Source organism: Anopheles bellator, chromosome 2 (assembly GCF_943735745.2).
Source record: "Anopheles bellator chromosome 2, idAnoBellAS_SP24_06.2, whole genome shotgun sequence".
NCBI classification, from domain to species: domain Eukaryota; kingdom Metazoa; phylum Arthropoda; class Insecta; order Diptera; family Culicidae; genus Anopheles; species Anopheles bellator.
The window spans coordinates 10797325-10824211 of NC_071286.1; the positions used below are offsets into that span (position 1 = coordinate 10797325).

The window sequence follows — 26887 nt, forward strand, 5'->3', positions numbered from 1 at the left end:
AACGTGGGTTGCGGCACGAATTGGCGTGATAACAAGCAGTACGCAGCCACTAGCTTGCTGTCTTCTCACTCGCCCGATAACTGTGTTTTAGTACAACCCTGGATTGTCTTTTGACATTCGTTCTGACAGCGCGTTTTTCTATTCGAGGCTAGTTTTGCAAAACTTTCTCCCGATTTCCGAGGAAGCAAAAGAAACAAAACGCAAACTCACACATATACGCACACGCGCAAGGCGAAGGAACGGGTGGTAAACGTGGAACAAATCCGGTATTTTGCCACCATCAAACGTATGCACGATCCGCCGTGTGGGAACTACTTCGCACTGAAATCAACGGCGAAACCGGGTGTAAAATAGCAATCGGAGAGGCCACAGGAAGGAAACTCGTCAAATTTGGCCATTGCTTTCGGTGAGGTATGTGCGCGGCGGACGGGAACCTCGAAACTGTATCTTCTGTTGGGCTATAAAGAAACGATCACCAGAACAGCACCAAATTACGACCACTCCGCGAGGAACGACAAGGATTACGTAGTTTGGTCGCTCGGCTTAGAAATGATGCAAAAGGTACGTATCGATCCCGCTTGACTGACTAACCTTCGACCCAATGAAATGCAAATTTATTCCCCGTTTTTCCAAAACTGACTCGTTAGTGCACCACTCTACTGTCAGACGTTGGTTAGCGAAGTTTCCTAATATAGTTCTTTTTCTTACCTCTTGCTTTGTCCACACAGCCAACATTCGAGGACAAATGGCCGTATATGCGTCCAGTGGTGCTAAGTCTGCTGAAGCAAGAGCGCGTCACGCCATCGGAATGGCAGGAACTGTTTTACGCCGTGCACCTGGTTTGCCTATGGGACGACAAAGGCCCGATGAAGATACACGAAAGCCTCCAGCAGGACATAGTCGCTTACATCAAGCAGGCCCAGTGCCGCGTATTGGCCCAGCGTGAGGAGCAAGCCTTGTTGAAGGCATATATTGTCGAATGGCGAAAATTTTTCACGCAAAGCAACTACCTACCGTTGCCATTCACGAAATTAGAAAACTGTCTGCAAAGTAAGAGCACCCTTTCCTCCGGCTCGTCTTCCGGTGCTTCGTCTTCGGCGGCTGCAGCCAGTGCCGCCAGCTCTGGTGCAGCCGGTACCAGCCACAATTCGTCCACGTGCGGTGCTAGTGGCAGTGGAGCCGCTGCCGGCAGTAGCAGCAGCAGTAGTTCATCGAAAAAGCCACCCCACGCGGAGGACAGCATCGTGCGGAAGTTGATGCTAGACTCGTGGAACCAAAGCATCTTCATGAACATCAAGCATCGGTTGCAAGAATCCGCCATGAAGTTAGTGCATGCCGAGCGAAACGGCGAAGCGTTTGATTCGCAACTTGTGATCGGTGTGCGCGAAAGTTACGTCAATCTGTGTTCGAACACCGACGACAAGCTGGAGATCTATCGAGAAAACTTCGAGGCCGCTTACCTACAGGCCACTTCCGCCTTCTATCGGCTGAAAGCGAGCGAGCAGCTACAAACCAATGGAGTAAAAAGCTTCATGGAGTACGCCGATGCGAAGTTACGCGAGGAGGAAGCAAGGGGCGAACGGTACCTGGAGCCGGGCAGCATAACCGCACTCGGCCAGTGCTGTGTGACAGTGCTGATCGGTGACCATTTACCGACGCTGCTTGCTGAATGCGCACCACTGATAGAGGCCCGTGAAACAGCTCGGTTACAGCTGATGTTTCGTCTGCTCGATCGTGTGGCCGGGGGAGTGGACCCAATGTTGCGCGATCTCGAGAACCACATCGTTCAGGCCGGACTAGCAGATATGGTGGCGGCCGCCGATATAATTACGCAGGACTCGGAGAAGTACGTGGAACGGTTGCTGAAGTTGTTTCGCCGCTTTAGCGATCTGGTGAAGGAAGCGTTCAACGATGATCCGCGCTTTCTGACGGCGCGCGATAAAGCATTCAAGACGGTCGTGAACGATATTACCATGTTCAAGCTGGAGCTGCCGACCTCAAACACGGCAATGGCGCGCGGCATCAAAACGTCGACGCCAGAGTCGAAGTGCCCGGAGCTGCTGGCCAACTACTGTGATATGTTGCTGCGGCGGACACCGTTCAGCAAGCGGTTGACCACGGAAGAAATCGAATCTCGCCTGAAGGATGTGCTGCTGGTGCTCAAGTATGTAAGCAATAAGGATGTTTTCATGCGCTATCACAAGGCTCACCTAACTCGAAGGTATGTGATAGGTTCTCTCTTTTGCTAAAATAAAGTGGAACCCTTTAATAGTTTTCGTTTTCCTTTGCAGACTCATCCTCGATTCAAGCGCTGATAGTGAAAAAGAGGAGGATATGGTGGAATGGCTGCGCGAAGTCGGTATGCCGGCGGACTATGTGAATAAACTGGCCAGAATGTTTCAGGATATTAAGGTACGCCGGTGTCAGATGTACAATCCCAGATTACCATTAATTGGTCAAGCTGATGTAACATGCTTTCGCTCTCTGTAGGTTAGTGAAGATTTGAATACTCAGTTCCGTTCGCAAACGACGCGCCACGATGCGATCAATATCAAGATTCTCAACGCTGGAGCGTGGGCCCGCGGTTCGGAGCGTGTCTCCGTAAGTCTGCCCCTGGAGCTGGAAGACTACATTCCTGAGGTGGAAGAGTTTTACAAGAAGAAACATTCGGGACGCAAGTTGCAGTGGTATCACCATATGAGCAACGGTACGATCACGTTCGCCAACAACACCGGTCGGTTCGATTTGGACGTGACGACCTTCCAGATGGCCGTTCTGTTTGCGTGGAACCAGCGACCGAATGAGCGCGTTTCGTACGAAAATTTGCGCCTCGCTACGGAACTTCCCGATCCGGAGTTGCGTCGGACTCTGTGGTCACTGGTCGCGTTTCCGAAACTCAAGCGTCAATTGCTGGTGTACGAACCGGTTGTCAGCAATCCAAAGGATTTCGCCGAAAACACCCTCTTTTGGGTGAACCAGGAGTTTGCCATCATCAAGAACGGAAAGCCGCAGCGTCGCGGCAAGGTGAATCTGGTCGGTCGGTTGCAGCTAAGTACTGAACGTTCACAGCAGGAGGACAATCAGTCGATCGTGCAGCTCCGAATATTGCGAACGCAGGAAGCAATCATCAAGATCATGAAAATGCGTAAACGACTCAGCAACGCAGCCCTGCAGGTACGATCATCGATTGGACAAGGTTTAAAGGACGTGCATACATTAATGAAAATCCTCTTTTTCCGTATAGGCCGAATTGGTGGATATACTTAAAAACATGTTCCTGCCTTCGAAAAAAATGATCAAGGAGCAGCTTGAGTGGCTAATAGAACATAAGTATATGCGAAGAGATGACGATGATATCAACACCTTTATCTACATGGCGTAATCGTGATGAAATTGCATCCGAGTGAGGCACCGACTGGCATTGTCTTCTGTAGTGTAGCAATATTTAGTTTGTATTAGGCTCGGACTTTCTACGACTGATCAGTGGCGAGCGGGGTGCATTGTACACAATCATTTCGTTTTCCGACGACGGTCGAGATTCGACTTTGGGACGACTAAACGGGATTTGAACATTATTATGCTATATTATGCTCTCCAACTGAGACTGCAACCATCGAAAGGAATTCTTGTTGTTGACTTGTTTTTGTCCTGCCATTACTAAAAGGAACATTATGCTAAAAAAGCTGAGGACGGGAATTGCAGCAGGACAGCGGACTCACTAAACCGAGTTTAATTGCGTTAGAATAAGTAATCAATAAACAGCTTCGGTTGAGTTAGCAGAAGATCCAAAGGCTGTTGTTTATAAATTCTACGTTCGTCCGAATCCTGAAGGGGGTTTTCTTTCTTAGCAAAACAGCATGTTATGATCCCTTGATAGTTGATTTTTTTTTATTGATTTCACAACTTAACTGATCACACAGTCCATGATTACATGTAAAGATTTGAACTGTTTTTAAATTTCAACTCGTACCGGTTGGCGCACGGAAGACCGATCGATTTCAACAGTCGCAGAATTGGTTCCGAGGACACCGAATCAATGACGGTCGAATCCAAATAGCAACCGTAAACAGCAGCCTGTTTGCCACGGAACTTGCGGTACCCAACAGCACCGGCAGCCACTCCAGTGAGCACGTTCGGAGGGTCTAATTTTCCGACACCTTCGGCAGTATCACCCAGACCCTTGATAAAGCAAACTTTTTCTAGCTCACGTTCCGCGGCGCCTTTGTATAAGACAGCAGGTTGTAGCGAAACGCTAGTGAGGCTGTCTGCAGCATCCAGCCACGGTGCCAGCTTTTCCGTTATGTGCCCAAAAAGGTTTAGATCGATTTCTTCCGAGACGCATACAATCAGTCGCTCGGAGGGTACGTGAAAGATACTGACGGTGCCAGAGGAAAGCTGCAAAAGTGGACTATTGTTTCCTTTTAGAATGGCTGCACCGACAAAGCTGCCTACTTTTTGTCCTTCGAAAATGAGCATGCGGAAAGGCTCCACCAGAGTTTTCCGGATCTCTACTTCCTCGGTGGTGCTGTCCTGGTCGTTGAACCAAATCCACTCCAAACTGTGATGGAATCAAAGGAAACGGTTGATTTTGCGTTCACGGATTTTGCGACCTAATATACGTACGGCTCGAATGGAGGTTTATCTTGTTCATCTTCGTCGTAATCATCCCAAAATGCGCGGGTTGATGGTTCGACGATTTCACCAAAATTTAAACTCATCGCTGGGCTTGTTGCTTGTAAAACGGACCGGCAAGAATGACAAACAGAATTGTTCCGTGTTTTGATAGGTGACATTAAGAAGCTGTGGGTTTGTTTGCGATTACAGCATTTCAAACGCAACTGCCAGCATGTCATCTATTCATAAGAGCATCGCTGACTTAAGTCATTTGTAAACAAAGATAACAATACGATTAAACTTTTTCCAAATATCGGTTTGGAGGAGCGGAGAAAATATCATTGAAAATGGCACGATTGGTGCGAAACGAACAAGCAAAGTATCTAGGTTTCTTACTTCAACAACCTGATGAAGGTAAATTGGTGAACACATTATTTATCATCGTCCTCTTTGATGCCACATCCTTCATAATTTGTAGTGCTGATCGAGTTCTGCAAGTTCGCCATAGAATATATAGGCTCTGGAATACATGAGAAAAAATGTACCGTCGCTGCGAGTAAGTTGAATCCCGATAGGAGGAAAGGGGGTTGGTTTGTACATTTTTTCTTCTCTGTCGCAGAAAAACTCGCGACCACGTACGAAACCGTCCGTAGCGCACTGGAAGCACTGGTCGCACTGCTCATTGACAGTACGAAACTCGCCCTAACGGAACATGAATTTTCCAACGCTGTACGATCGCTCGAAGGCATTAGCGAAAAACAGCGAGAAATCCTGTGGCAGTTTGTGATCAGCAAACGGAACCTGGTTGATAATATAATGCGTGCATCGTGCCAGGATGAGCTCTACTTTCGTGATCTGGAGTGGCGTCTTGAGGGCCGCATAGCTTCCCGTGCGCAACGAAACCAGGCCACACCGGTTATAAAAATGAAGTTTCATCTCGATACCGAGTGCGTAAGCGAGTATCGTGAAAAGCTTTCTCTTTCCTCACGGGAAGGTGCCAACATAGAGGATGCAGAAAAACACGTTACTCGACGGGAGGTATTGGCCGAAACGGACCCGACAATGCTGCAATACATGATACAAGTGCTGGAAAAAGCACTACTGGAAGCACGTACGCGCCGTGTGCGGAATTATGTAAAACCTATGGCTAGTTAAATGCCCAATTACAGGCGCTCCCAAAACATTGGTGTAAACATCTACTTTATTTTGCGCCGCTTTGCTCAACATTTGATTGTTTCTTCGTCGTAGTATTTGTTGTACTTTTTCCATTGATACCGTCGTTTTGGGTCCCGTTTGCTCGACGCAGGATTCAAATTCGACATCAGGCCAGCCTTCTGGGCCATCGTGACGAGCGCACTCATGCGGCGTTGCTGCCGCTTACATAACCCGGTCACTCGCCGCGGTAACATGCATCCATCGGACCTCACGTATTGGCTCAGGATGAGCACATCCGTGTGTTTAATGTCCAGTCCAAGCGTACATTGGGGGCAGAACCGTTCCCCGCAATTGGCTGCTTCCACCAACTGTGGCAGTAGCGTTGCCTGACGGGGTGAGGGCACGTATTCACCTTTAATGACGAGGGTGTCGTTCACAGTGGCTTCCTTGACTGAAAACGAACAAGTAATGCTCTTAAAAGGATCCCAATCCGAAAGGCAGCGCCCACTTACTCTCTTTTAATCTGCTTGTCGATGATAACGATAAATGTCTTATGATAGATCTGGAAAATAAGGAATACTTTGACCAAAATGCGAGAGCCATCATTAAAACCGGGTGTTGTTTTCAATCGATCGGCAATGCTGTCAAGGTTTGTTGTGACATTCAACAATGCTTCAAATTAATCTAAATTGAGCAACCTGGCATATAAATATTAAATTGTAATTTCTTACGATAAAATAAAATTAACTAACAATCATAAACTAACTGAAAGATCAATTTGTTTCTGTTTAATGAACCGTTTACAACAAGCAAAAATTCTAGTTTTGTTAGATTAGTTTCCGGAATAGCAGAACGTGACAGCAGCCGCTTGCTATGACAATTGCCGCTTGCTATGACAACATAATGTTTGCCGGTCTTTTATCGCGTGCATTTCTTTTTCCACGGTCCACTCCTCTGATTTGTAAGCATTTATTTGCAGCTCAGCCTCATCGATCCTTGATCCGTAAAGAGCCAGCAAGAAACCTGTACAGCAGCATGGCGAACAACAACGAGCAAGCGAAACGATTCAAAGACGACCAGCAAACCGACGTCCGCATAAAGATAGGTACGCACGATGGAATTTTCCACTGTGACGAGGTCCTGGCGTGCTACATGCTCCAGCAGCTACCGCAATACTCGACGGCACAAATAGTACGAACGAGGGATCAAAAGTTGCTGGATACGTGTGACATCGTCGTGGATGTCGGCGCTGTTTACGATCATGAGCACCACCGGTACGATCATCACCAGGCGTCGTTTAACGATACGCTAAATAGTTTACGACCCGAAGTGGGTTCCCGCTGGGACATCCGGCTTAGCTCGGCTGGGTTGGTGTACACCCATTTTGGTGAGGAGGTGTTGCGCATGTTACTACAGCAAAAGTTGGGCCAAGAACCGAATGCCGAATGTCTCCGTGCTGTGTATCTCAAGGTGTACGATGGGTTCATTAGCGAAATCGATGCCATCGATAACGGTGTTCCGATGTTTGAGGGCGGCGAACCAAAGTACAATATTACGACGAACCTTAGTGCCCGCATGCACACATTCAATCCCACCTGGAATGAACCTTCGCCGCCACCAGAAAGCATGGAGCGCTTCGAACAGGCAAAAGCATACGTTGGACGAGAGTTTGAGGACAAAGTGCTTTACTACGCTAAAAGCTGGTGGCCAGCGCGCGATCTGGTGTCTCGGGCTCTTGCTGATCGATCAACCGTGCACGAATCGGGAGCCATTCTGGAGCTGGGACAATTTTGTCCCTGGAAGGAACACCTTTATCTGCTCGAAAAAGAACTCAATTTGGTAGGCAAGGCCAAATATGTGCTCTACTTTAACAAGGAACATGATTGGCGTATCATCTGTGTGCCGAATCAACCACAAAGTTTCGTGTGCCGCAAATTTCTAAAGAAATCGTGGCGTGGTGTACGCGATGAGGAACTTGAGAAAGTGTCGGGAATTGCAGGAGCGACGTTCTGCCACCAGACTGGCTTCATTGGAGGCAACCGGACACGCGACGGAGCACTGCGAATGGCAATTGCTAGTTTAGAGGCTCTTGAAGATTAGTTCGACTATTAATGTCTTAAATAAAAGAAAACTATTCTATTAATGCTCAAGAAGCTGTGTAACTTATTTTCGATGACAAACGGATTTTTTTTATCAAACTGTAATCGATTATTCATCTCCATCATCATCGTCATTCGGTTTGCGCTTTTTCCATTCTCCCGGTTCATTTTCATCACGTGGCTCGTAGCTGTGAAGTGGCAATTTTTCGAGCCATTCCAGCATCGATCCGGTTTGAAGCTCCGTCTCAACAATCGTGGAAGCAATGTGTCGTTTGAAGAATTCCTGTATTAGTGGTTCCTCCTTCTCAAAGTCCAACATTTCGTGGCACCCATCTTCGCCGTATCGTTTGTTGTACTTATCGTAGTGAATGCGGCTCAATACCAGGCCCAGTCCGGGTGCGGTCGGAATGCCATATCGCTCCTGTCCGAAAGCTCTCTCAATGGTATCGGCACCACTAAGGCCCCGCACGACAGCTAGCGTTAGGCCAACCATCTTACGAATTTGATGAAGCATAAAACTTTGTCCCTTGATGCGAATAGTCGCAAATTCTGAGGTGGTTCCGTTAGGCACAAAAGGCGCTTCACACTCGAACTGCATGATGAACCGCTTAACGGACGGATCGATAAACTCCTTGCGGCTAGTAAAGTTGTGAAAGTTCTTCGTCCCCACATAGAGCGCAAGTACTTCGTTCACGCGCTGCAATCGCTCCGCTGGCAGCCGGTACGTCAGTATTTCGAGGCCCTTTTCGTCTTCCGGAGCAAATGCTATCGTGGGCAGCGTATAGGTATACGTTCGCGCGTCACAATTTGTCTTGGAGTTGAAACCTTTCGTAACGCGCTTCACGGCGTATACACGAATAGCGGGCGGCAGTTCAGAGTTCAGGGCATTAATGTCGAGATTATCGGCTGAAACAACACAGACCGTTTATTGAAGAGAAACATCACGCCGCTCAGTTTTCCTTACGTAATTTTATCGAAACGACTTGCACAGCAGCCGATACCCCTTTGTCGGTGCGGGCCGCGCGCTGGAATTGGATCTGTTGTGGCTGTCGGAAACCTTCGTCGTTGATCCAGTTTTGTTTCAGCATAGCGCGCAGCAGATCTTCCTCGATTGTGCGTGTGCCGGGATTTCGCTGCATTCCGAAATAGTCGACCCCCGAGTACCCAAGCAAGATGACACTCTTGCGCCGCTTCACCCTCGACGCGGGATCAAAGTTTTTCACCGCTTCCGGATCTGCCGGAGGGTCTTGCCACTTGCGACGCTTTACCGCCCCATTGTAGCGTTGCTCTACGCTTCTCTTGATCTGGTGTGCTTCCATTCTGCGCTGCGCCTCGATTTTTTTATCGGCAAGTTTCGTCTCTACGGCCGCAGCTAGGGCAGCGACAAACTTTTTGCTCACAGTGTCATCTGCTTCGGCTACGGCGGTAGAATACAACTGGTTTGGTTTTCGACGAGCGAATGTGGATTGAAGCGGCGATTCTAACGAAACTAAAGCCCGTCGGAATAGGGCAAACATGCCAGACCAGTGGACCTTTTAGCGGAGCAGCCGGCTCTGTGTGAAATGTTTACAATCCGTGACATGCGGTTCTTGACGTTCAAACGTAGAGATCTACGGCATTTTGCGAACGTGCCCCATCGACCGTCTGCTCGAAACCGTGCTGCTCGACGGTGTTCGAAACGTCACTTTTTCTGCATTCAAAATATCTGACGCCGAACGGTAAAGCCGTGGAAGAGGCAGAGAAAGGCAGAAGAAGCGCAAGAAGCGCGTCTGTACTCGTCACGGTGCTGGGTTCGCGTTTTGTTTACGTTTTGCAACCAAATCTTCTGTTTTCGTGACGCTAAACAGCTAAGCTTTTGTCGTAAGTGATTGAACAAATCGAAGCACACATTTATTGTGCGAAATTGTGACCCGAAATTATTCAACTGTCCGTTGGGGTAATCTGAAAAGGATAAAAAAACATGCAATCATAGCGGAGAGAGTTTCGCATCCGCTCGAACGCCAGAAACAAGATCCGAAGATCGCGGTAGCTGTGTGCGTGTCCGATCGCCCAGTTGCTTCTCGATAATTGACAGCTTTCTATGGACGGGCTGAGCAAATTAGAAGGGGAACACTTTCAGCCGTACGATCGCATTCAGCTTTCTACGAGAAGCGTAATCCAATGTGGCCTACAGAGGTTCCGCGTGTTGTGATTACGGGAATATGTGTTGAACGTGAATTCCGACGGAGCTCGCGCGATCGAGACGCGCATCTACGCTTGTGTTGGTGGTGATATGGCCCGTATATCTCGCCTTCTGCACAGGAATGCAGACTGTAGCAACATTCACAGTGGACCATGACAATAGCAGCAGCATCAGAAGAATGGACGAGATCATTATGTTGGCCGCATACCAAGCCCAGCGATAGTGAGCTAATGTGGGTACGTTAAAAAAGGCAATCCTAATGCGAAGCAGAGACAATGAAGAAGCCCTTTAAAGTGTTTTGTGTGTGCAAGGTCAAAGGTGTGAAGAAGAAAAACGGGAACGCGTTAAGAATGTACCAGAAGAAACTGAAAACAAACTTACAGGCTATGTGGTAGTGTTTTGAACGCAAAACAAGGGCTACTCGAGGCAGCAAAAAAGTGTGTTTACTGATAAAAAGTAGTTTGAAACATCCAAGTAGCGAATTTTGTCGTGAGCTACAACTGTGAGCACGTAGTTGGCCGCGAAGGAACCGACGAAGCGAAAGCGGTCGTCGCGATCGGTCGTTGTTTTTTATACTTCTAGCCACCAAAGTAACACACAGCTCAACCATGCACGGTGGTGGTGGCGGTGCACATCGGAGGCGAAAGAAACGCTCGAACTACGGTATCCGCACGGTGGAGGTGAACCGTGGGACGAATGGGTTTGGTTTCACCATTTCCGGCCAGCAGCCGTGCATCCTGTCGTGCATCGTGGCCGGTTCACCGGCCGACCTGGCCGGACTACGCGCGGGCGACTTTCTCATCTCAGTCAACGGAATGAACGTGTCGAAGCTGCCGCACGAGTCGGTGGTGCAACTGATCGGTGGTACCCACGGCACGATCCGGATGGCTATCGCCGAAAACTACTATTCGGACAGCTCGGACGAGGACATCATGTTTCACGGAGCACAGCAGCAACAACACCGAGCTCGACCGAAGTACCCACACAAGGCAAAATTTTCCCGCAGTACTGCCGCCGGTGTTTCCGGAGGAGTGGCTGCTTCGAGTGCTGCAAGTGGACACGCTGGAAGCGGTCAACCCGAGCGACACGCGTTGACCGGCGGCAGCACTCCGATCAAGGGATTATCCTCTTCGTCCCATTCGGTGGGCGGGCAGATGGAGAGTGCCGAAGAGTTGAACGATTCCCACTCGGCAACGGCGTATAACGTCATCCACAGTCCGAACGCAAGCAACAGCTGTGATATTTCGAATGTCAGTGCAATGGTCCGCTCGGTACAGCTGGGTGACCCGTCAGCGGCTGGTGGCACCGTGGCCGAGCCGTCGGAGAACGCGCTCGAGTACCAAGCGGTGGTGGGGTATCTGGGGACGATCGAGATGCCGAAGCAGATTGCAACCAGCTCGAAGCTGCAAACGGTGCGCAGCTGTATACGCAAAATGCGTCAGGAAAAGCGCAACCCGACGACGGTGCTGATGACGATACTCCCGTCCTGTTTGAATCTAACCAACACTAGCAACAATCTGATCGCCAACTATGCCTCAGCCCGGCTCAGCTACGTCAGCAGTAGCAGCGAAAACGACAACAAGTACTTTGGCCTGGTCACGTCGGCTATCTACGCGGACGGGCTGATGTGCGAGAGTGCGGATGTGTTGAGCCACCGGAAGGACGTGGTCATCTCGAACAGCTGCCACGTGTTCGTGATCGATGGGAAGCTGGTGGAGCATGAACTGCACCTCGAGAAGGCAGCCCTGTTCAAGATCGTCTGCACGAAGGATCCGATCACGAACCTCTGTCTGGAGTTCCCGTCGAACTCCGAGTACGTGGTGAATTTGATACGCAGCATGTACAGCCTAAAGTCGCTGATGAAATCGGATACTGGCACCGGTAGCGGCTACGCTGGGAGACCGCCTGTAGCCCGGAGTCTCAATTTAGAGGCGAACGGAAATGGCCGCTACCCTCGTAACCGGTCCGCGGATCCTCGGCTGAACGCGCGTGCGATGGACGACTCGCACGACGTGCTGGCTGCCAGCTCTCCGCAGCCGAGCAATCATAGTGAAATTACGACAACTTCGAGCAATTCCGACTCGGGAATCGGTTTCCACAACGACTGTCGCAACATTTCCGATCGCATACTGTTGGTGGATTTTCCCGGTATGCTCGGTCCGCAGCAGCAACGGTTGCTGCAACAGCAGCAGATAGCAAACGTAAGGGCACACTACCGCAAATCGCATCCTTTCCTACGGCCAGCAGGGATCATCAACGAGATACCACCGAAGCTCGATCCGATCCGCAACATACGCTGCACGACGGGTGCGACTGCAGCTTCTCCCGAATCCGGCCACTCATTCCGCCTGCAGATCGTGCACGGGAAATCAAAATCGGCCGACTACAGTTTCCCTTCGACGTCAACGGCCGGCTTCGTGGATCGGCTTACGGTTCGGGCACGACCCGATCCGAAAACGTTCGCCTCTGAACGATCGCCTTCCAAGGAGAACGCTCTGAACTGTTTGCACGCGGAAGGCGCACCGTCAGATGGTGACGGACCCGGCTCGGACCCGTGGACCGTGGGGCACACGCTCGACGAGCAGGGTAACGTGGTGGAGGAGCGTGCGATCGATGTACCACCGATGGTTGAACTATTTCTCGATCTGGAACGCTATAACAACGATAACGTGCAGAATAGTTTGCTCGCAACTGCTCGCTCCTGTGACGACATGATCCTGTCGCTGGGAAAAGGTTCATCCTGCTCGTTGGCTGACGAGGACGATGTTGGCGGAGGCGAAGGTTTGGCCGATGTGATGCTTGATGCGGAAGCGTACGAACGGTTGAAGGTGAAACTGTCGATCGACGATCTTACGCTGGTTTCGTCGGGATCCACCGAGCGGTTGCCATCGGACACTACGGCCACGATGATGATGATGGCATCCGCAAGTGCCATTTCCAATGGTTGCCATAACAGTGCACCCAACAACGCGGCTGGGAACCAGCACGTGTTTCTGCAGCCGCTGAAACCCGTCAAGCGTTCGAAAAAGGCTTGCACTACGCATACAACGAAAGTAGCTTCCGGCAGGATGGCTGCCGTGCACGTTGCCAGCTACGCAACGGACGAAAACTCATCGTCCAATCGTTCTTCGGTGCACGGTGGCGTTGTGGGGCGCGTCGGTGACAAGCTGGCGGCTTATAAACTGAGCCCAAAAGTGTTCGGTTTGCCACGACCCATCTCGGTTAGTTTCGAGAACATTTCGTCTCTTTCGGCGGATGCTGTCGCGGGAGCCCATCGGGTCGGAGGCTCTACGCTCGACGACAGTGTCTGTGGGGGTCCTGTTGATGGCGGTGCTAGTGGTCGGAAACGTTCGCAGAAAAACAGCGTCCCGGGTACGCCCGGTTCGGGGCGTGCGAGTCGATCTGGGAAGCGGTTGAGTGGTGGATTTTCGGCCATTTGGGGAAGCTTACAAGAGCTGCGTACGGGAAGCTTTGCAAGTAAGCATGAAGATCGGTCGCGACATGAGGAACAGACGGATGGATGCACCGTGATTCCGAAGCAGAAAAAGGAACGCGAACGCCGGCTGAGTGGTTGCAAGATCCTGGAGGCGACCTACAGTGAACCGGACCTACGGTGTGATGATGAGGTGAGTTCCGATTTTCTATGTCCTCGAAGCATTTCTTTTACCGGAAGTTTAGTGCACCCGGAACCGCTCTAGTGCCCATTCCAACAAGCATTGCATTCCGCTTTTGGGCTCATTTACAACCGCCTACGATTGGAAGGGCCAACCGTAGCCGAGCGGGTTTCTTCCGTGTTTCGAAAGGGAAGTTGTTCGGTTGTCCGATAAACTGCGGAAACGCGAACCACGCAAACCCAGGTAAGCCACGCTACTACGGTTTGTTGTGCGATGCTAAGTTGCGAGCGGTTATGATTGGAGTACCAATAGAGCGAAGGGAACGGCCGTAGAAGTCACGACGCATCAAATTCAGGGGCGGAAGTAACGTTCATTGCCAAAGACAACGTTTCATAGGCGGTGCATTCGTCGACAAGACGGCTTTGGGCAATTCGGTCCACTGATCTAATGGGGCCCAGAGTTGGCTCTCATCGGACTGATATTCATTGTGCGTGCCGTTGTTCACGAACTGAAGTAACTGTTTCTCAAACGTCTCGGCTGTCGAAAATGACGGAACTACTGAAACCATACTCCGAGGGCCCGTTTTTTGTCGTGGTCCGAAAAGCGAGTCATGCTTCTTCTAACGCTGCCCGTGTCTATCGGAACACTAGCGAGTCTGGTCGAGTGAGTAATTTCTGCGGCCAGTGGGAGGCCCCTAATTACTGTCCCTTTGAGCGTGATGGAATCGAGACTCACGACAGAGACAACTTCCTCGAATCGTTTGTCGGTCGGGAACTGCAGCAACGAGAAAAAATGCTTCTCAGTAACGAACAATTCATGAACCGTAATGCACGTCGGCGGCGATGTGTTGCGTCGGTCGGTGAGGAACGGTGTTTTTAGTTTTTACAGTTTGTGCCTAAAGCGATTCAGATCCTTACGGAAGAACGCAGATATTCGAAAGCTTAGGGCAATTCGGACCAACAACAGTTGTTGTAAGTGGTGCGGCTTCACGTTGGCCGCCTAACCGGGTCGCAAATATGCGGACATCTTGCCCCGTGTGTTATAAGTCACGTTTAGCAGTGGAAACTACGGTACACCCCTCTCAGCGGGCACCCAATTCTCAATATTGAATTTGACCGGTGCGGGTGTCCGACAGATCTGCCTTTTCTGTACGGGAAGGAAATTGAAATTGATTGAGTTAAAACTTTAATTGATGCCAATTGAGCACTATTAGCCGGGGAAAGGTCTTCTGACCGAACGAGTAGGTGTGACCGGGGTGGTGATACTCCGATTATTAACTGAGGAGAGAGAGAGAGAGAGAGAGGGTCGTAACAAATATCTTAGCCGGTAAAGTTATGCTGCGCTACGTTGTTGCCGGGGGTTTATCGTGCCTTCCAAATTCGTGGCAGATTGATGCTGCGTTCGCATACGCAACTCAATTGTGGCGCGGCAACATGTGCTCGGCGTAATTTGTGCGAATTATACGATCCTCCAATTTGTGTGCTCGATCACTCGCATGTTGGAGGAAAAGGATGAACAGAAAAGGAATGCGACATAATTCTTCAGATTCCTGCGTAACGTACGGTCGGCCTTCCGTGACCCGGTTTATTGGTGTCTTCCGGTGTTAGGCCAAAAGGTGGAACAAACAGCGTTGTGACATTGACGTCTATTTCATGGTGTCTAAGGGCAGGACCTACGACAACGAAGGAAGACTCATCATGGTGCGTCAGCACCTCCAACTGGGCCCACTGTTGTCAGGCGCCGTTGCATCACATTTCCGAAACAGAACTAAGTTACCGACCGACGGATGCATTCCCCTTAACCAGGCACCACGATAAAGAATGTTGACCAAATTTGAAAAAGTGATGGCGCACCTCTTTCTCTCGCGCGCCTGGTCTTATCAGATAAGAGACGGTTCCGGTCGAGCATTGGAAGCATCGGAACGGTCGCGGGCCGGTTAGTGGTGTTTGTCTGTCGATCAACCGTAGTGGTGTGGACCGCGCGTTATCGTTGATTGATGATTGAGACGTTTTGTCGTCCGCCTTGGGGGCCGCCTCGAGGAACGGCGGCATTGCAACCTGCGTTAACAAATCAGAATCAGCGCTGGAACGACGGCCCCTGACAGGGGTGAGAGTGTTCGGGTTGCGTTGGATGCACGACGGGTTGTTCCGTGCCGAACAGTGTTTCTTCAATCTTGGCTTGGCTACTACGTGTTCTACGCGCACGGTGATAGTATACGAAGGCGGCGGCCGGTGTGCCCAGTGAAGTTTTCGGAAGAAACGGTGCGGTGCGAGCCGTCATCCCACAGTGTTCCGGTGTAGATGGTGATGAAGGGGCTGATGTGTGGCCTCAATTCGTCAGAATCCGCATCGGTAAGAGCCTGTCTGCTTTGGAGGGCCGCATTGCATTGTTTACATTCCGGCCAGTCGGTTGAGGGATACTCACTCTTCATTAGTCATCGCTGCATGTAACGCGCTGCTAGGAAAGTCGTCCTTCATGATTCGCTCTCCGAAAGGGAATGTGTCAGCTCAGCTTCTTACTGCTGATTCTAATAATTGCCGGAACTGTGACTTGACGATCAGTGACTCATCGCAGCCGGCAGCCCAGCGCGACGCGTTGATAGATGTAAACGGTGACTTCCTTATGTGCATAAGTCGCATGATATAAAGCTTATCGAAAAGTAAAAGGCCCAAAAGAATCGCCATCAACCCAAAGTTACGATGCCGTAGTTTAAAAATAATTGTTTGACAGATTGATAAAGGCAAAATATTTACTCACAGCTGTTCCGTGCCAGTCGTGTCTAATCTTATCTTTTCGTTTTCTTTCCACAGGTGAGTTGCATTCGGCATGAATTGTACTTATCAGGCCTCCGGCGTAGCGCGACAGATTGTCCTTTTTGCATGCCACGCGCATACCGCGTAAGTAAAATGACTACCGTCCCTATGCTATCTTTGGTGCGTTCCAACTGGCCTCCCAAAGACCGTTCTTGTAAGATTCTTACGGGCAACATTTCAACCGTGAAGTAGCGTTTGGCACGTGCCGGGTCGATTTCTCAAAATAGAGGTCGAACAAGGGAAACTTGAGTTCCCCTTCGAACGCCAACCACGTCATGTGTTCCATTTCTATCACCTGTTCTCTGATTCTTTGCCCATGTCCTGCCATCGGCGCTGTGTGTGTTGCTCAGACCAGCCAAAGGACCCCTGGCACTTTCATTGCCGCCGTTTGGCGTGCGCCGGGATGGCCCGAACTTTGTAACAGCTTTACGGTGCGCTCTCCTTACGGACAATTCTGGGTCCTTGTGGTTGTTGCCTTTTTGTTACGCTCACGTGCCAGGCGGTAGAAGGTGCGCTAGCAGGGATCCGGCAAAGCCTATCGCGCACTTGGAACCTGCGCGCGTTTTTGCCCTCTTCCCCATTATCGTGCCGTGCGGTGCCATTTGTCTTACTGTGGGGGGCTTATTTTTTATTTCCTTCGCCTTGCAACCATCCAAACGTTCTCTCTGCCTTTCCGATGCAATCTTATAGGGTTTATGTTTTGCTGAGGGGATACAATCATTATTTGACCAGGGGCTCTCGATCGATGCGCGTGTGCGTTGGGCCTCCGGTGGGTCAGGTTCGGGAAACCTGTCCCGAGGACGATTTTATAGTGTTGTCCTGGTCGCTTCTTTGTCCGTGGTGCGTCAACCGTAACAGCAGGACTGGGTTTATTTTACATTTGCCGCGGGAAAGACACACTAACACAAGCAACACTAATTAGGACCCTCGGTGTGTCTATGTTTGTGTGCATAATTTATTTAAGAAAAAAAAATGTTAGAAACTGCAATTTATTTTTCGTTAAGCTGTCTTGGTTCTTTCTGACCATGCTAAATATTCTACACGAAAGTAGTGGGTAAAAGGATGCAGTAGTTGCTGCTTAAGCAAATCCCGTACGGTTCTCGCCACGTACGGGCAAAGCGGATTAAGCGGATTCGCTTCCCAAATAAGAAGCGGTATTCGAATCGCCTTTGCCAAGCGGTCACCGGAAAGGCTTAAATCCGATCGTTGCAACTGCTGCATGAAAGCTTTCGTCCCGGGGCATCGTCCAGAAAAAAGGCACTTCATTATGCACCCCTTTGCCCGGTGCCTGGGATGTTGGCGGGGTGCAAAAAGTGCAAGTGCTCATTATCACATTGCAGGGCCCGCGTGAGCCCTTTACTCCCAATGTTTGCGGTTCGCGAACGAGAGGGATTCGAAAACAGACCTGAAGAATGCCGATTTCGACCATGACAGTGAACACACCAGTGGTGGACGGTGAAGGTAACTTGGCTTGGGGTCATCCTTTAACTCCCCTGTCGATCGCTGCAGGAGCATTCCGTCTTCGGCATCGACACAGGGGTCGTAAGGCTGTATGTGTGCACGGCAAAAAAAGTGGCTGAAGAAGACGCTTTCCCCTATCTCCCGAATGTCCGGGGGTAGTACCTGTTGCGTGTGACCGGCCACCGGCGGACGATGAAGTTTTACGCACCGCAGCACTTTGCTGCTGGGGGAAGAAGTGCCGCTGCCTTCCCGATGGTCTCTGCGTCTCTGTCGCGCAGTTGGGACAATTAACGTGCTCAACTCCTCTGCCGGTGCCCCGCCGGTAGCGGGTGCATCCACGCGGTCGGTCGCGGCAAGATCGTAGGGCGCGCAGGTGGAAAGGATGCACTCGGCCCGCTGTTCGCAGCCAGAAACGGGGGAAACCAGACAACCCATATGCGGCGATTTCGATTATTTCACGTTCGCCGGCGGTTCGGTCTCTTCCCGTGCAGCCGGGAGTGCGTGAGTCAGTCTAGCTTTGGCACCGTCGCCCGGCGAATCGTCGTCGCTCGGGACACCTCTCCGGATCTCGGACGTGTAACGGCCGGGGCAAAAATGCAAATATTGTGACAAGTTGCGTTCGACGACGGAGGTTGCTGTTAAGGGCAACAATGTATCGTGCGTATCGTGCGCGGGAGCTGATAACACCCCGTACGTGACTTCTTCAAGTGCTGCTGTGGTGTGCAGGTAGTTAGTGTCTGCATAAAACATTACCCAGCCGCGCTGCCTCGCACCGGTGGACGCGGCACATTATTCGTAACGGTTTTATGTGAGTTCGGGTTTTGGAGCCTTCCTTCGATCGGCCGCCTACGGCAGTGGATACGTGATTTATGTTGCGCCGTGTGTGCACACTCGTAAGCGGAACTGTCTGCGTTCTCCCCGTACATGGACCGCGATCGTTAAACGGAAGGGGGAGAATAGAATAAGAAAGTTTCACCACTTATGTTGCGCCCTAGGGCCCACTGGATCAGGCTTCAATGCGTCACGTTCGCTGGGAATATGAATCCCAACGCCGTGTATCACTTATGGGGACGCGCGGACATTTTCGTAATAAAAGCAAGTTCTTCGTTTATGCGCCGAACAGTGTTTAAAAAGCAGCAATAATTGTTAGGCTGTTGGTCAGTTGGGCTGGTTTCGGCAAATGACAACGAACGTGATGCTGAAGGCCACCTCTGCTAGAGTGTCAAAAACAACAATCTACCATTTGATCGTGTGATAGGTGCTAATTTCTGCGAAACGATGAACGCTGTCCTCATCAACCAACTCTAGTAGGCCGCGGTGTTCGGTGTGACTCACTCTGTAGCGAAGGTGTTTCGTCCGCCCTACCTCTGGACACGACACAGCTGTCCGTGCGGGACAGTTTCCGGTTCCGCGCAGTGTGCCAATGTGTGGTCAATCTTGGTGGTGGTGGTGATTTCATCTCTTGGTGTACCGAAAACGGGACTGAACCTTTCAAAATATTCACGGAATTATGTATCCATGAATGGCGATCGTAGACGGACGGAACACGGGTGCTTGCTGCGGAGAGATGTTGAAGATGCCCTAAACCCCAACAGTGCACAACGTTCTATTTATAGCGTGGTGTGGCCGTAATGTTGCATAAAAAAGAAGCGTCGGACATCTTGCCGGACCACCGGGTTGTGGCTGAGGATGCTGCGTTCGAAGACCGCCAATGCCAGCTCAGGTGTTGTTTCATTTCGCGGGCCTCACGGTCAGTGACGATGTGCTGGTAGCCGCGAATCCGTGTTGATATCAGCTGCTGATGTTTACTCGCTCGCCGAGTTTATGTCTGCTTCGGTCGGTAGGTTTTCGTGACCCATCGACCCAAAGCTTCATGATGCAGGAAATCCGTCTACGCGCACACTGCCTACTCTGTTTTTATGGTACAACAAATGCCTTCAAGGAGTTTGGTTGTTTTTGGCAGCAAAAGTAACAGGGGAATATGCCATTTTTCCATTTTAATTTTTTTATTTCAACTGATTTGGGATGTCGGTTGTATTCAAGGGCACGCTCTACGCTCGGATGTAGTTTGTGCAAAACTCCCATCCATGAAATTCAATAATTAACCGAGAGCTTTGTTTGAAGCTTCATGCTTTGCTGAGGCACGTAAATTAACGCTCACCCTGCGTCAGAAACCAGCTCCTAGTGATTGATCATTATAGTTGTACTCTCGCGGCCGGCGATGATTGCGTGGTAGGTGATACGCCAGAAAGTTCTCCTCCCTATATGCCGGTGCCGGTTGCGGTGTGGCCATTAGGTGTCGAGTACACGATGCGCAATGCAAACACGCGCACCCTGAACCTTTTGCACCACATTTGGTGCGGCGGGCTAGAGCGCGTGCGTCGTCGTAGCCGCAGGACCGGGCAAGGTGCCCGGAGAGTGCAGTCGGCCCGGTTAGAACTGATCGTGACGCGGTCCCGGACGGATCAGCGTGCCGCGGACCGAGACCGTTTATCAACCAGTTTTCCGGGGCATTAAACAAACATCGACAAATGCTGTGTTTCAATTGTAGATTCCTGGGTTCGTTCCTTTGAAAGGTGTAAGTGCAAGTTGGTGAACCGAGAACTTTTGGGACACACAGTGGAATGTGAAAGTGGGCCGGAGATGGCCAACGATGGAACGGAAGCGTCGCTAGCCAACGCTAGCGACGAGCGGCCATCAGCCGGTGCGCCCACCAAAACATCGGAGATTACGATTGTCATGCGCACGGTCCTGTCGTCGGCGGCCGTAAACAACGGTTCGGCGACGAAGGCGACCGGTGCCAAGACCGACACGGAGTCCGAGTGTCCCGCGGAACGGCCCCCGACGGGCAATCGGATCGAAGTGACGACCAGTGTGAAAACGGTACTCGAGTGTCCGGATGCGGCTCCGTCGGCCGACTCCTGTGCCGAGGCGGCCGCGATCGGCTTAATGTTGCAGCCGGTGTTGAGCAAAAACTTTATCGCCCTCCTGAAGAGTGCCAACGATTCGTCGTTCGAGAATGTGCTCGAGTTTAAGTCGTTACTTACCGGGGCCGGCCGATCGGCTGGGCCGGCGGATTCCCACGACCTGCTTACCGAACCCGGCTCCAAGCATGGTCTGAGCTCGGACTCGGACACCACGGCGCACGATGAGTCCGTGTTGAAGAAGCCCAAAACGAAGGCCGGCCCGGACGGGGACGATTTTGCCCGGCTTCCATCATCGACTCCGATTAAGATACGCATCTCGCAGGACCCGTGTCGGGCCGAGAAGGAGGTGGATGAAGAGCAAGACTATCGGTTGGATCTACTGACACCCCCGGCCGACGCTTCGTTCATCGATTCTGACTTTGAATCGATGGAACAGGATCAGTACGATACGTGCAGCAGCAAGGGTAGCTCCCGGCACGATTCATTGCATCCCCCGGCAACGGCGGACAGCTGCCGGCAGCTCTCGTCCCTGTCGCCCACCAGCGGTGACCATCACCCACCGGCGGCGGAAGTGATCCCGGACTGCCCGGAAGCGGTGCGATCGCACCACCGCAAATCGTCCTCCGTGACGAAAGCGTTCTTCGAGGAGGCACTCAAAACGCCACTCGCCATCCGGAAGCACTTCCAGAAGCGGCGCAACTCGGAACTACCGAAGCAATCGTCCCACGGCAATTTGTTGCACTTTTTCTCGGCCAAAAAGAAGAGCAACAGTCTGGAGGGTGGCCTGAAAAGTCCGCGCGCCAAGCGGTCCCTCACGACGGCGACGACGACCACGGCGACGGCGAGCGAGAACAGCTCCGAGAGCGGCAGCCGGTGCACGTCGCCCGCCCTCACCGAGGACAACCTGCGCCGGCTGTCGGTTTCGATATTCCGCGCCGACTCGGACTGCCTCAACCGGACGCTTGTGTGGGGCGAAAACTACGACTACTCGTACGAGTGTGAACCGTCGCACTCGGACGTGGAGGAAGAGGACGAGGAGGAGGGAGAGCCGTTGCCATCGCCACGATCCGCCGTGATGATGGCGCCCGGCGGCCCGGCGCAGCGACGGACCAGCACCAAGTTGGTCCACTTTGACGTTTCGCCCGACTCGTCGTCGTTCGAGCTGCAACCGCCGGTCGTGCCAAGCTTTCGGATCGATCCACCCCGGGCCGGGCTGCTGGTGGGCTGTGGGCTAGTGGGCGCGGTGTATGCGTCGGCCCTGGCCACCACGGTGGCCACCACGCCCACCACCGGCTTCCTGAAGCGCTCGGTTAGCGATCCGGTGAACTGCAAGGTGCGCAGCCACAGTTGCACCCCGCTCACGTCGGACATCGGAGAGTCGGATGAGGACGTACAGAGCCGGCCGCCGAACCGGGTGGAGGACGACGAGGATGTACCGACGATGCGGGCGGCACTCGTTCCGCTGCGACCGTTCACCAGCGTCCACCAGGCGTCGGTGCGCAGCTTGGACAAGATTGGAGTAAGTTTACCGTCCTTGTCATGCACATTTTTCCAACTGCCGACTGCATCGCTTTGATGAGGAAGCAGCAATACTGCCTGGACCACTTCACACCACAAACTGTCTCCTAGCGGAGTCCTAGACCTAGATTTGCAGCCAGCTCTTATCAGCATTTGATGAGCAGTGCAATGATGCAACTTCGAATAACTGTTGCCCTTTTTAAATACTTAACAATACTAGCATACGAAGCAGCAGAATCCGTTTGCCTTTCACTTCAAGGACAGTGGTTGCACGAAGAGGAACGCAACAGAACCTGTCGTAATGCACCCGGGGGGCACCTTGAATTTATTGACTGGAAAAGAAATGTTTCCACAGCGTTCCGCACCGCGTTTTCGGTCCGAGCAACGTAACGTGTCGAGCAACGTGTTTTATGTGGTCCGCACATCCGCGTGTGCGGTCGTCGCAAAGGTAAAAGTATCAATTACCGGTCGCTTAAAGGGGCCTTCCCCTCGACTCGAGCGTGAACGTGGAATCGAACGCATCAATGTTTTTGTTTACAAACAACAATTGGCGGTCGCGATTTTCGAAGAAACGCTATCATTTGCTTCCCCGACGCTCGGTTGCGCTGGTTTTTTTGTTTGCTTCGAAGCTGCGGCTGCCTGCTATCGAGCTCATTTGCTGGCTATTACGGTGGCCACCACCGTCAGACAGCCGGTAGCCGGCCAGTGCGTGCTCCTCGGCTCCTCCTGCCAGCGATGGGTTTGTTTAATTAGCGGTTCGCTCGTCTGTCTGCCGGTATCGGGCCGCATCCGTGTTGCTCGATGCACGAGTGCGCCGATTGCGCACTACGCACGTTCCGCCGATGGCACGCGGCTTCCCACGGCCGGCCATCATCATCATCATGTTTCATTGTGTGCGGTGGAGCTGCATTCCGGCCGAGATTGGTTCACGGTAGACGGCGGCGGCGGCGGCGCGAAGGTACCAATCACACACTAGTCTCGGTCTTGCGTGAGTTTGATTCAACAAGTCACATGTGCGCCCCGGTTTGGCAACGATAATACGATGGCAAACGATTAAACCCATCCGAGCACGGGAAGCCCAAACTGAAGGCGGATTATTAATCGGCTGCCTGAGATGGAGCTAATAACGGGGCGATTGACGTAGGATTGATCGGCGCGATACGCACCGCCCAAAACCACTGTTTGCTGATTTAGTCGTGCTTAGGAGTGCTTTGGATTCCGGAAAAACAGAATTATAATGACTCCCGTAATTCCCGTTTCAAACTACTTGACACTTTAAACTAGGATCTTTGCGTTCCATTTTGTGACTCCAGATGACTCCTTCCTCTCAGTTAGAGTAAATGTTATCGCAAGGCGTGCAAGTCGTTTCCGGGGGCTCGGGACGGCACGGCAATATCAATCCGTTCCGGAAGTGGAAAGTGTTTTCACTACCAGTCTCGGTCCCAGTTTCAACGGAACGAACACTCTCGGATGGCGTTTAGTTTCCAACTTTGTGACCCGAATGTTCGTACGGTTTTTTGTCGTTTTATTGGTAGAAACGGCGCACCGGACACTCCAAGACTGCCTATCTTATCAGTAATGTGTGGTTAATAGTAATGTTCTCCGTACACACGACACTCCATGATCGGCTAGGCGGAACATGATAATAACCTCGATTATTTACTCGATGATCGATGAGAGGGCAGCAGCAAATAAACATTCACTTTCGGATTTCGGATCGAATGTAGAACATGTAATCAATTAGCCGGTGTTGAAGCTCGGCGGGCCTCCGCGTGCCGGACGGGTAATCGGTTTAGCTTTTCCAGCCACTAGTTCCGCCTTTCATTCGACACAGAGGCCACCCCCCCACGCGGATCCCTAGCGGATAGTGTCCGGAGGTAAATGTAAACACTCGTGAAGAAATGTCCACAAAAGGGAAGGGTTTATGTTTGTTGCCGTTTTGTTTTTTTTGTGATTCCATAAAATCTTCCAAATGTTGGAAACGGGAGGTCCCTGCCGGTCACGGTGCACGGTGCGTAACAAATGAAAATAAACAGACCCATCCTCACAAACCAAGCCTCCCGTAGAAAGAGGTCTGGGCTCTTGAAAACCATCTCCAGATAACCAAGCTATTTGTTGTGAGGAGTTTGAAAGCGAAGCAAGAATACACTCAATCTGGTTCTGTTGGTAAACATGTGTCCGTTTCGAAACGGGGGGCCGTTTGTTTACCGTTGGCCTAGTGTCTAAGGTGTCCCCAAGTCCATATTTGGGCCCACTACGGCAACATCTAGTTCCAATGTGGAGACACGACAGGGCAGCGTAACGAGCGTTCCTGCCGTACGATTGCAGCACCATTCCGTAGCTCCCGTTTCGGAAAATCGCTATCACGAGTTGGAATGCCGTCCGAACCAACGTCGGGGCATACCAAGTTACCCTAACGTGCCCAGTCCCATCGGCATCATTTTATCGATTAAGGGGAATCGATTTTGGGTTCGAACGGGCGGTGGAAAATTTATGGAAATCACCGGAGACTAGAGCCACCGAGAGCGCCCCGTTATTTTCGGACGCGATTCCCACGATTTCCGTGCGTCAACCGCAGCCGCCCGACGATGAAAGCGGATGCTAGCCCCGACCACTTCACAGAGTTGCTTGAGTATGCCATATGAAGATGCTCCCGCAAAAAAAAGCCTGCAACACAGGACAGCTGTGTTGCAACAATGTTGCTTGCTGCTGCGGTGCATAAGCGAAGCGTGGAGTTCTGCGGCCAAGATAACAGTCCTGTCCACGGGTCAGGCACAGGTGAGGGAATTGCAGTAAAATGTGGTGACATCGGGAGTCAGAAACCGTTGTATGCACAGAGGCACGTTCTCGGCCCGTTGCCGATCGCGCAATCCCAAATGGCAATAGGATAAAACGTACAAAAGTACGCATACGCATTTACGCAAATGGCAGCCCATAAAACGATGTTTGCTTTGCCAGCGATAAACACTTTTAAGCATTGTGTGTACGTCCAGCATTAAGATTTGTAGCTTCTCCGGGTTTATCTCCACGTGGGGTCATCAACTGCAACAGGTTTGTTCGATCGGACCGATCGACTGTGGACGATCGCTGCGATCATGATTATGCCTCGGATGTCGGACTGTCCGATGCCATCGATTAGATATCGGACACACAATGCTAACTACAAACCGTAATTACACATGTCTTCCCCGCACGGGCAGCAGTTTGACAATGATGTTGGGCGACGACCCGACGCTAGTGAATTCTGAGGAAAAAAAATGTAAATTCTAGGCCGACGAACCCCGATGCGCCACACTGATAAGACGATTCCGCGTGTTTTCATATGCAATAGAGATTGGAAGGGCTATTTTTAGCTCCATTGTGTATGGGCGCCCACATACATCTTAAAGTGGGTGGACGACTGTTTTCCCAGACTCAACGCCCGCCGGTTCATGGGAATCGCCTGCGACTGATAAGATCGTGTAATTAGCCACTCCTAGTGGTGTTCTCACTACGATTAGTAGCCTGTCTGTGGCACGTGACCCGTGCATGTTGCCGAACTGTTCCGATGCTAGAAAAAGCCCGAAAAAAAACAATCTAATACTATGTTGACACACTTGATCGCTTTGTGCATCCCATAAACAGACCGCATCGGTGGCCGGGTTCAGCCAACAAATGGGGCATTCTCGTCTAAACCCGCGAGGACAAAAGTAGTCCATTTCCGGGGCCTTCCGGGGCTCGCACAGCCCGATAAGGAATGGCGCGCGGTGGGGTGGTATTGTCAATTCATCTCAGCCAACTTTTTGCATAGTTAGCGGTGAACGTGGAACGCAACTTTCGTACTCTGCCGGGCGAGCCGCTCGAAAGCGCAACATATTTTGTTTCCTCCCAGTCCACGTCCAAGCCATGAGCCCACGCCGGTGGTGGGCCTTGCCACAATGTACCGGGATGGAATTTTTGCATAGTTGTTTTCCCGCGCGCTCGGTTGTTTTCCCGCGCGCTCAAATTTATGCTTCGTTTATGAAACATTTATCATAGGTCGTAATGCTATTCCGGTGCGGCCGGGTTGCTGGATAGGAATGGAAATAAATTAACGACGACGGCGGGCGGCGGCCTGGCGTCCTTATCTGTGGCAGCATTTTTGCGCTCCGACCGCTACCGTCGCGACCTCGTTATGGAGAAACAAATGCTATGCGTTTGAATGCTAGATCCTGTACCGGTCTGCCCGGTGATCTTTCTCTACGCAGTAAATTTCATAGATCATTTCAGACGGATGCTCCATTGCCGGGCCCGGTTATGCTCCGCAAGTGAAGCGGGCTTTCGGATCGTGTCCAATCAGCATCCCAATCGGTGTGTCACAAGGCACAGGTAGAAGATAACGTTGAGTACGGGCTGTTTTATGATGTTTCTACTCGATTCATCGTACAAACCGGATCGCTGCTCTCCCCCGGGAAGGGGAAGCTAATTCTAAGTGGTTGACCCCACTGATGAGGCTGATCACCCACCGAACGACGAGCGGCTGTTC

General features: G+C 51.4%; 7 protein-coding genes across 7 annotated transcripts in view; 4 read left to right on the plus strand and 3 right to left on the minus strand.

Moving 5' to 3' along the window:
* The first annotated feature begins 346 nt into the window (after nucleotides 1-346).
* Nucleotides 347-3709, plus strand: LOC131211144 (cullin-5). The gene is made up of 5 exons (XM_058204509.1): nucleotides 347-561; nucleotides 729-2221; nucleotides 2292-2412; nucleotides 2491-3174; nucleotides 3245-3709. Exons 1-5 carry the CDS (start codon nucleotides 550-552, stop codon nucleotides 3380-3382), a joined length of 2448 nt encoding a protein of 815 aa, XP_058060492.1. The 5' UTR covers nucleotides 347-549; the 3' UTR covers nucleotides 3383-3709.
* A 204-nt stretch (nucleotides 3710-3913) lies between these two features.
* LOC131211148 (uncharacterized) lies at nucleotides 3914-4741 on the minus strand. Its single transcript, XM_058204512.1, has 2 exons — nucleotides 4624-4741; nucleotides 3914-4558 (listed from the first exon to the last, which is right to left on the minus strand). Exons 1-2 carry the CDS (start codon nucleotides 4716-4718, stop codon nucleotides 3928-3930), a joined length of 726 nt encoding a protein of 241 aa, XP_058060495.1. The 5' UTR covers nucleotides 4719-4741; the 3' UTR covers nucleotides 3914-3927.
* Nucleotides 4742-4892: 151 nt separating this feature from the next.
* LOC131211149 (COMM domain-containing protein 2) lies at nucleotides 4893-5801 on the plus strand. Its single transcript, XM_058204513.1, has 3 exons — nucleotides 4893-5028; nucleotides 5093-5170; nucleotides 5234-5801. The coding sequence occupies exons 1-3, from the start codon at nucleotides 4962-4964 to the stop codon at nucleotides 5767-5769; spliced, it is 681 nt and encodes a 226-aa protein (XP_058060496.1). The 5' UTR covers nucleotides 4893-4961; the 3' UTR covers nucleotides 5770-5801.
* A 5-nt stretch (nucleotides 5802-5806) lies between these two features.
* Nucleotides 5807-6426, minus strand: LOC131211150 (large ribosomal subunit protein mL66). Its single transcript, XM_058204515.1, has 2 exons — nucleotides 6282-6426; nucleotides 5807-6220 (listed from the first exon to the last, which is right to left on the minus strand). The coding sequence occupies exons 1-2, from the start codon at nucleotides 6373-6375 to the stop codon at nucleotides 5835-5837; spliced, it is 480 nt and encodes a 159-aa protein (XP_058060498.1). The 5' UTR covers nucleotides 6376-6426; the 3' UTR covers nucleotides 5807-5834.
* A 261-nt stretch (nucleotides 6427-6687) lies between these two features.
* On the plus strand, nucleotides 6688-7910 carry LOC131211147 (MYG1 exonuclease). Its single transcript, XM_058204511.1, has one exon. The coding sequence runs from the start codon at nucleotides 6805-6807 to the stop codon at nucleotides 7867-7869; it is 1065 nt and encodes a 354-aa protein (XP_058060494.1). The 5' UTR covers nucleotides 6688-6804; the 3' UTR covers nucleotides 7870-7910.
* Nucleotides 7911-7956: 46 nt separating this feature from the next.
* On the minus strand, nucleotides 7957-9415 carry LOC131211145 (pseudouridylate synthase 1 homolog). The gene is made up of 2 exons (XM_058204510.1): nucleotides 8833-9415; nucleotides 7957-8774 (listed from the first exon to the last, which is right to left on the minus strand). The coding sequence occupies exons 1-2, from the start codon at nucleotides 9383-9385 to the stop codon at nucleotides 7978-7980; spliced, it is 1350 nt and encodes a 449-aa protein (XP_058060493.1). The 5' UTR covers nucleotides 9386-9415; the 3' UTR covers nucleotides 7957-7977.
* Nucleotides 9416-10658: 1243 nt separating this feature from the next.
* Nucleotides 10659-26887, plus strand: part of LOC131212595 (regulator of G-protein signaling loco) — a 36985-nt gene continuing 20756 nt past the window's right edge. The window contains exon 1 of the mRNA XM_058206516.1: nucleotides 10659-13671. Coding sequence (XP_058062499.1) covers nucleotides 10659-13671 — 3013 coding nt within the window. The remainder of the gene's footprint in view (nucleotides 13672-26887) is intronic.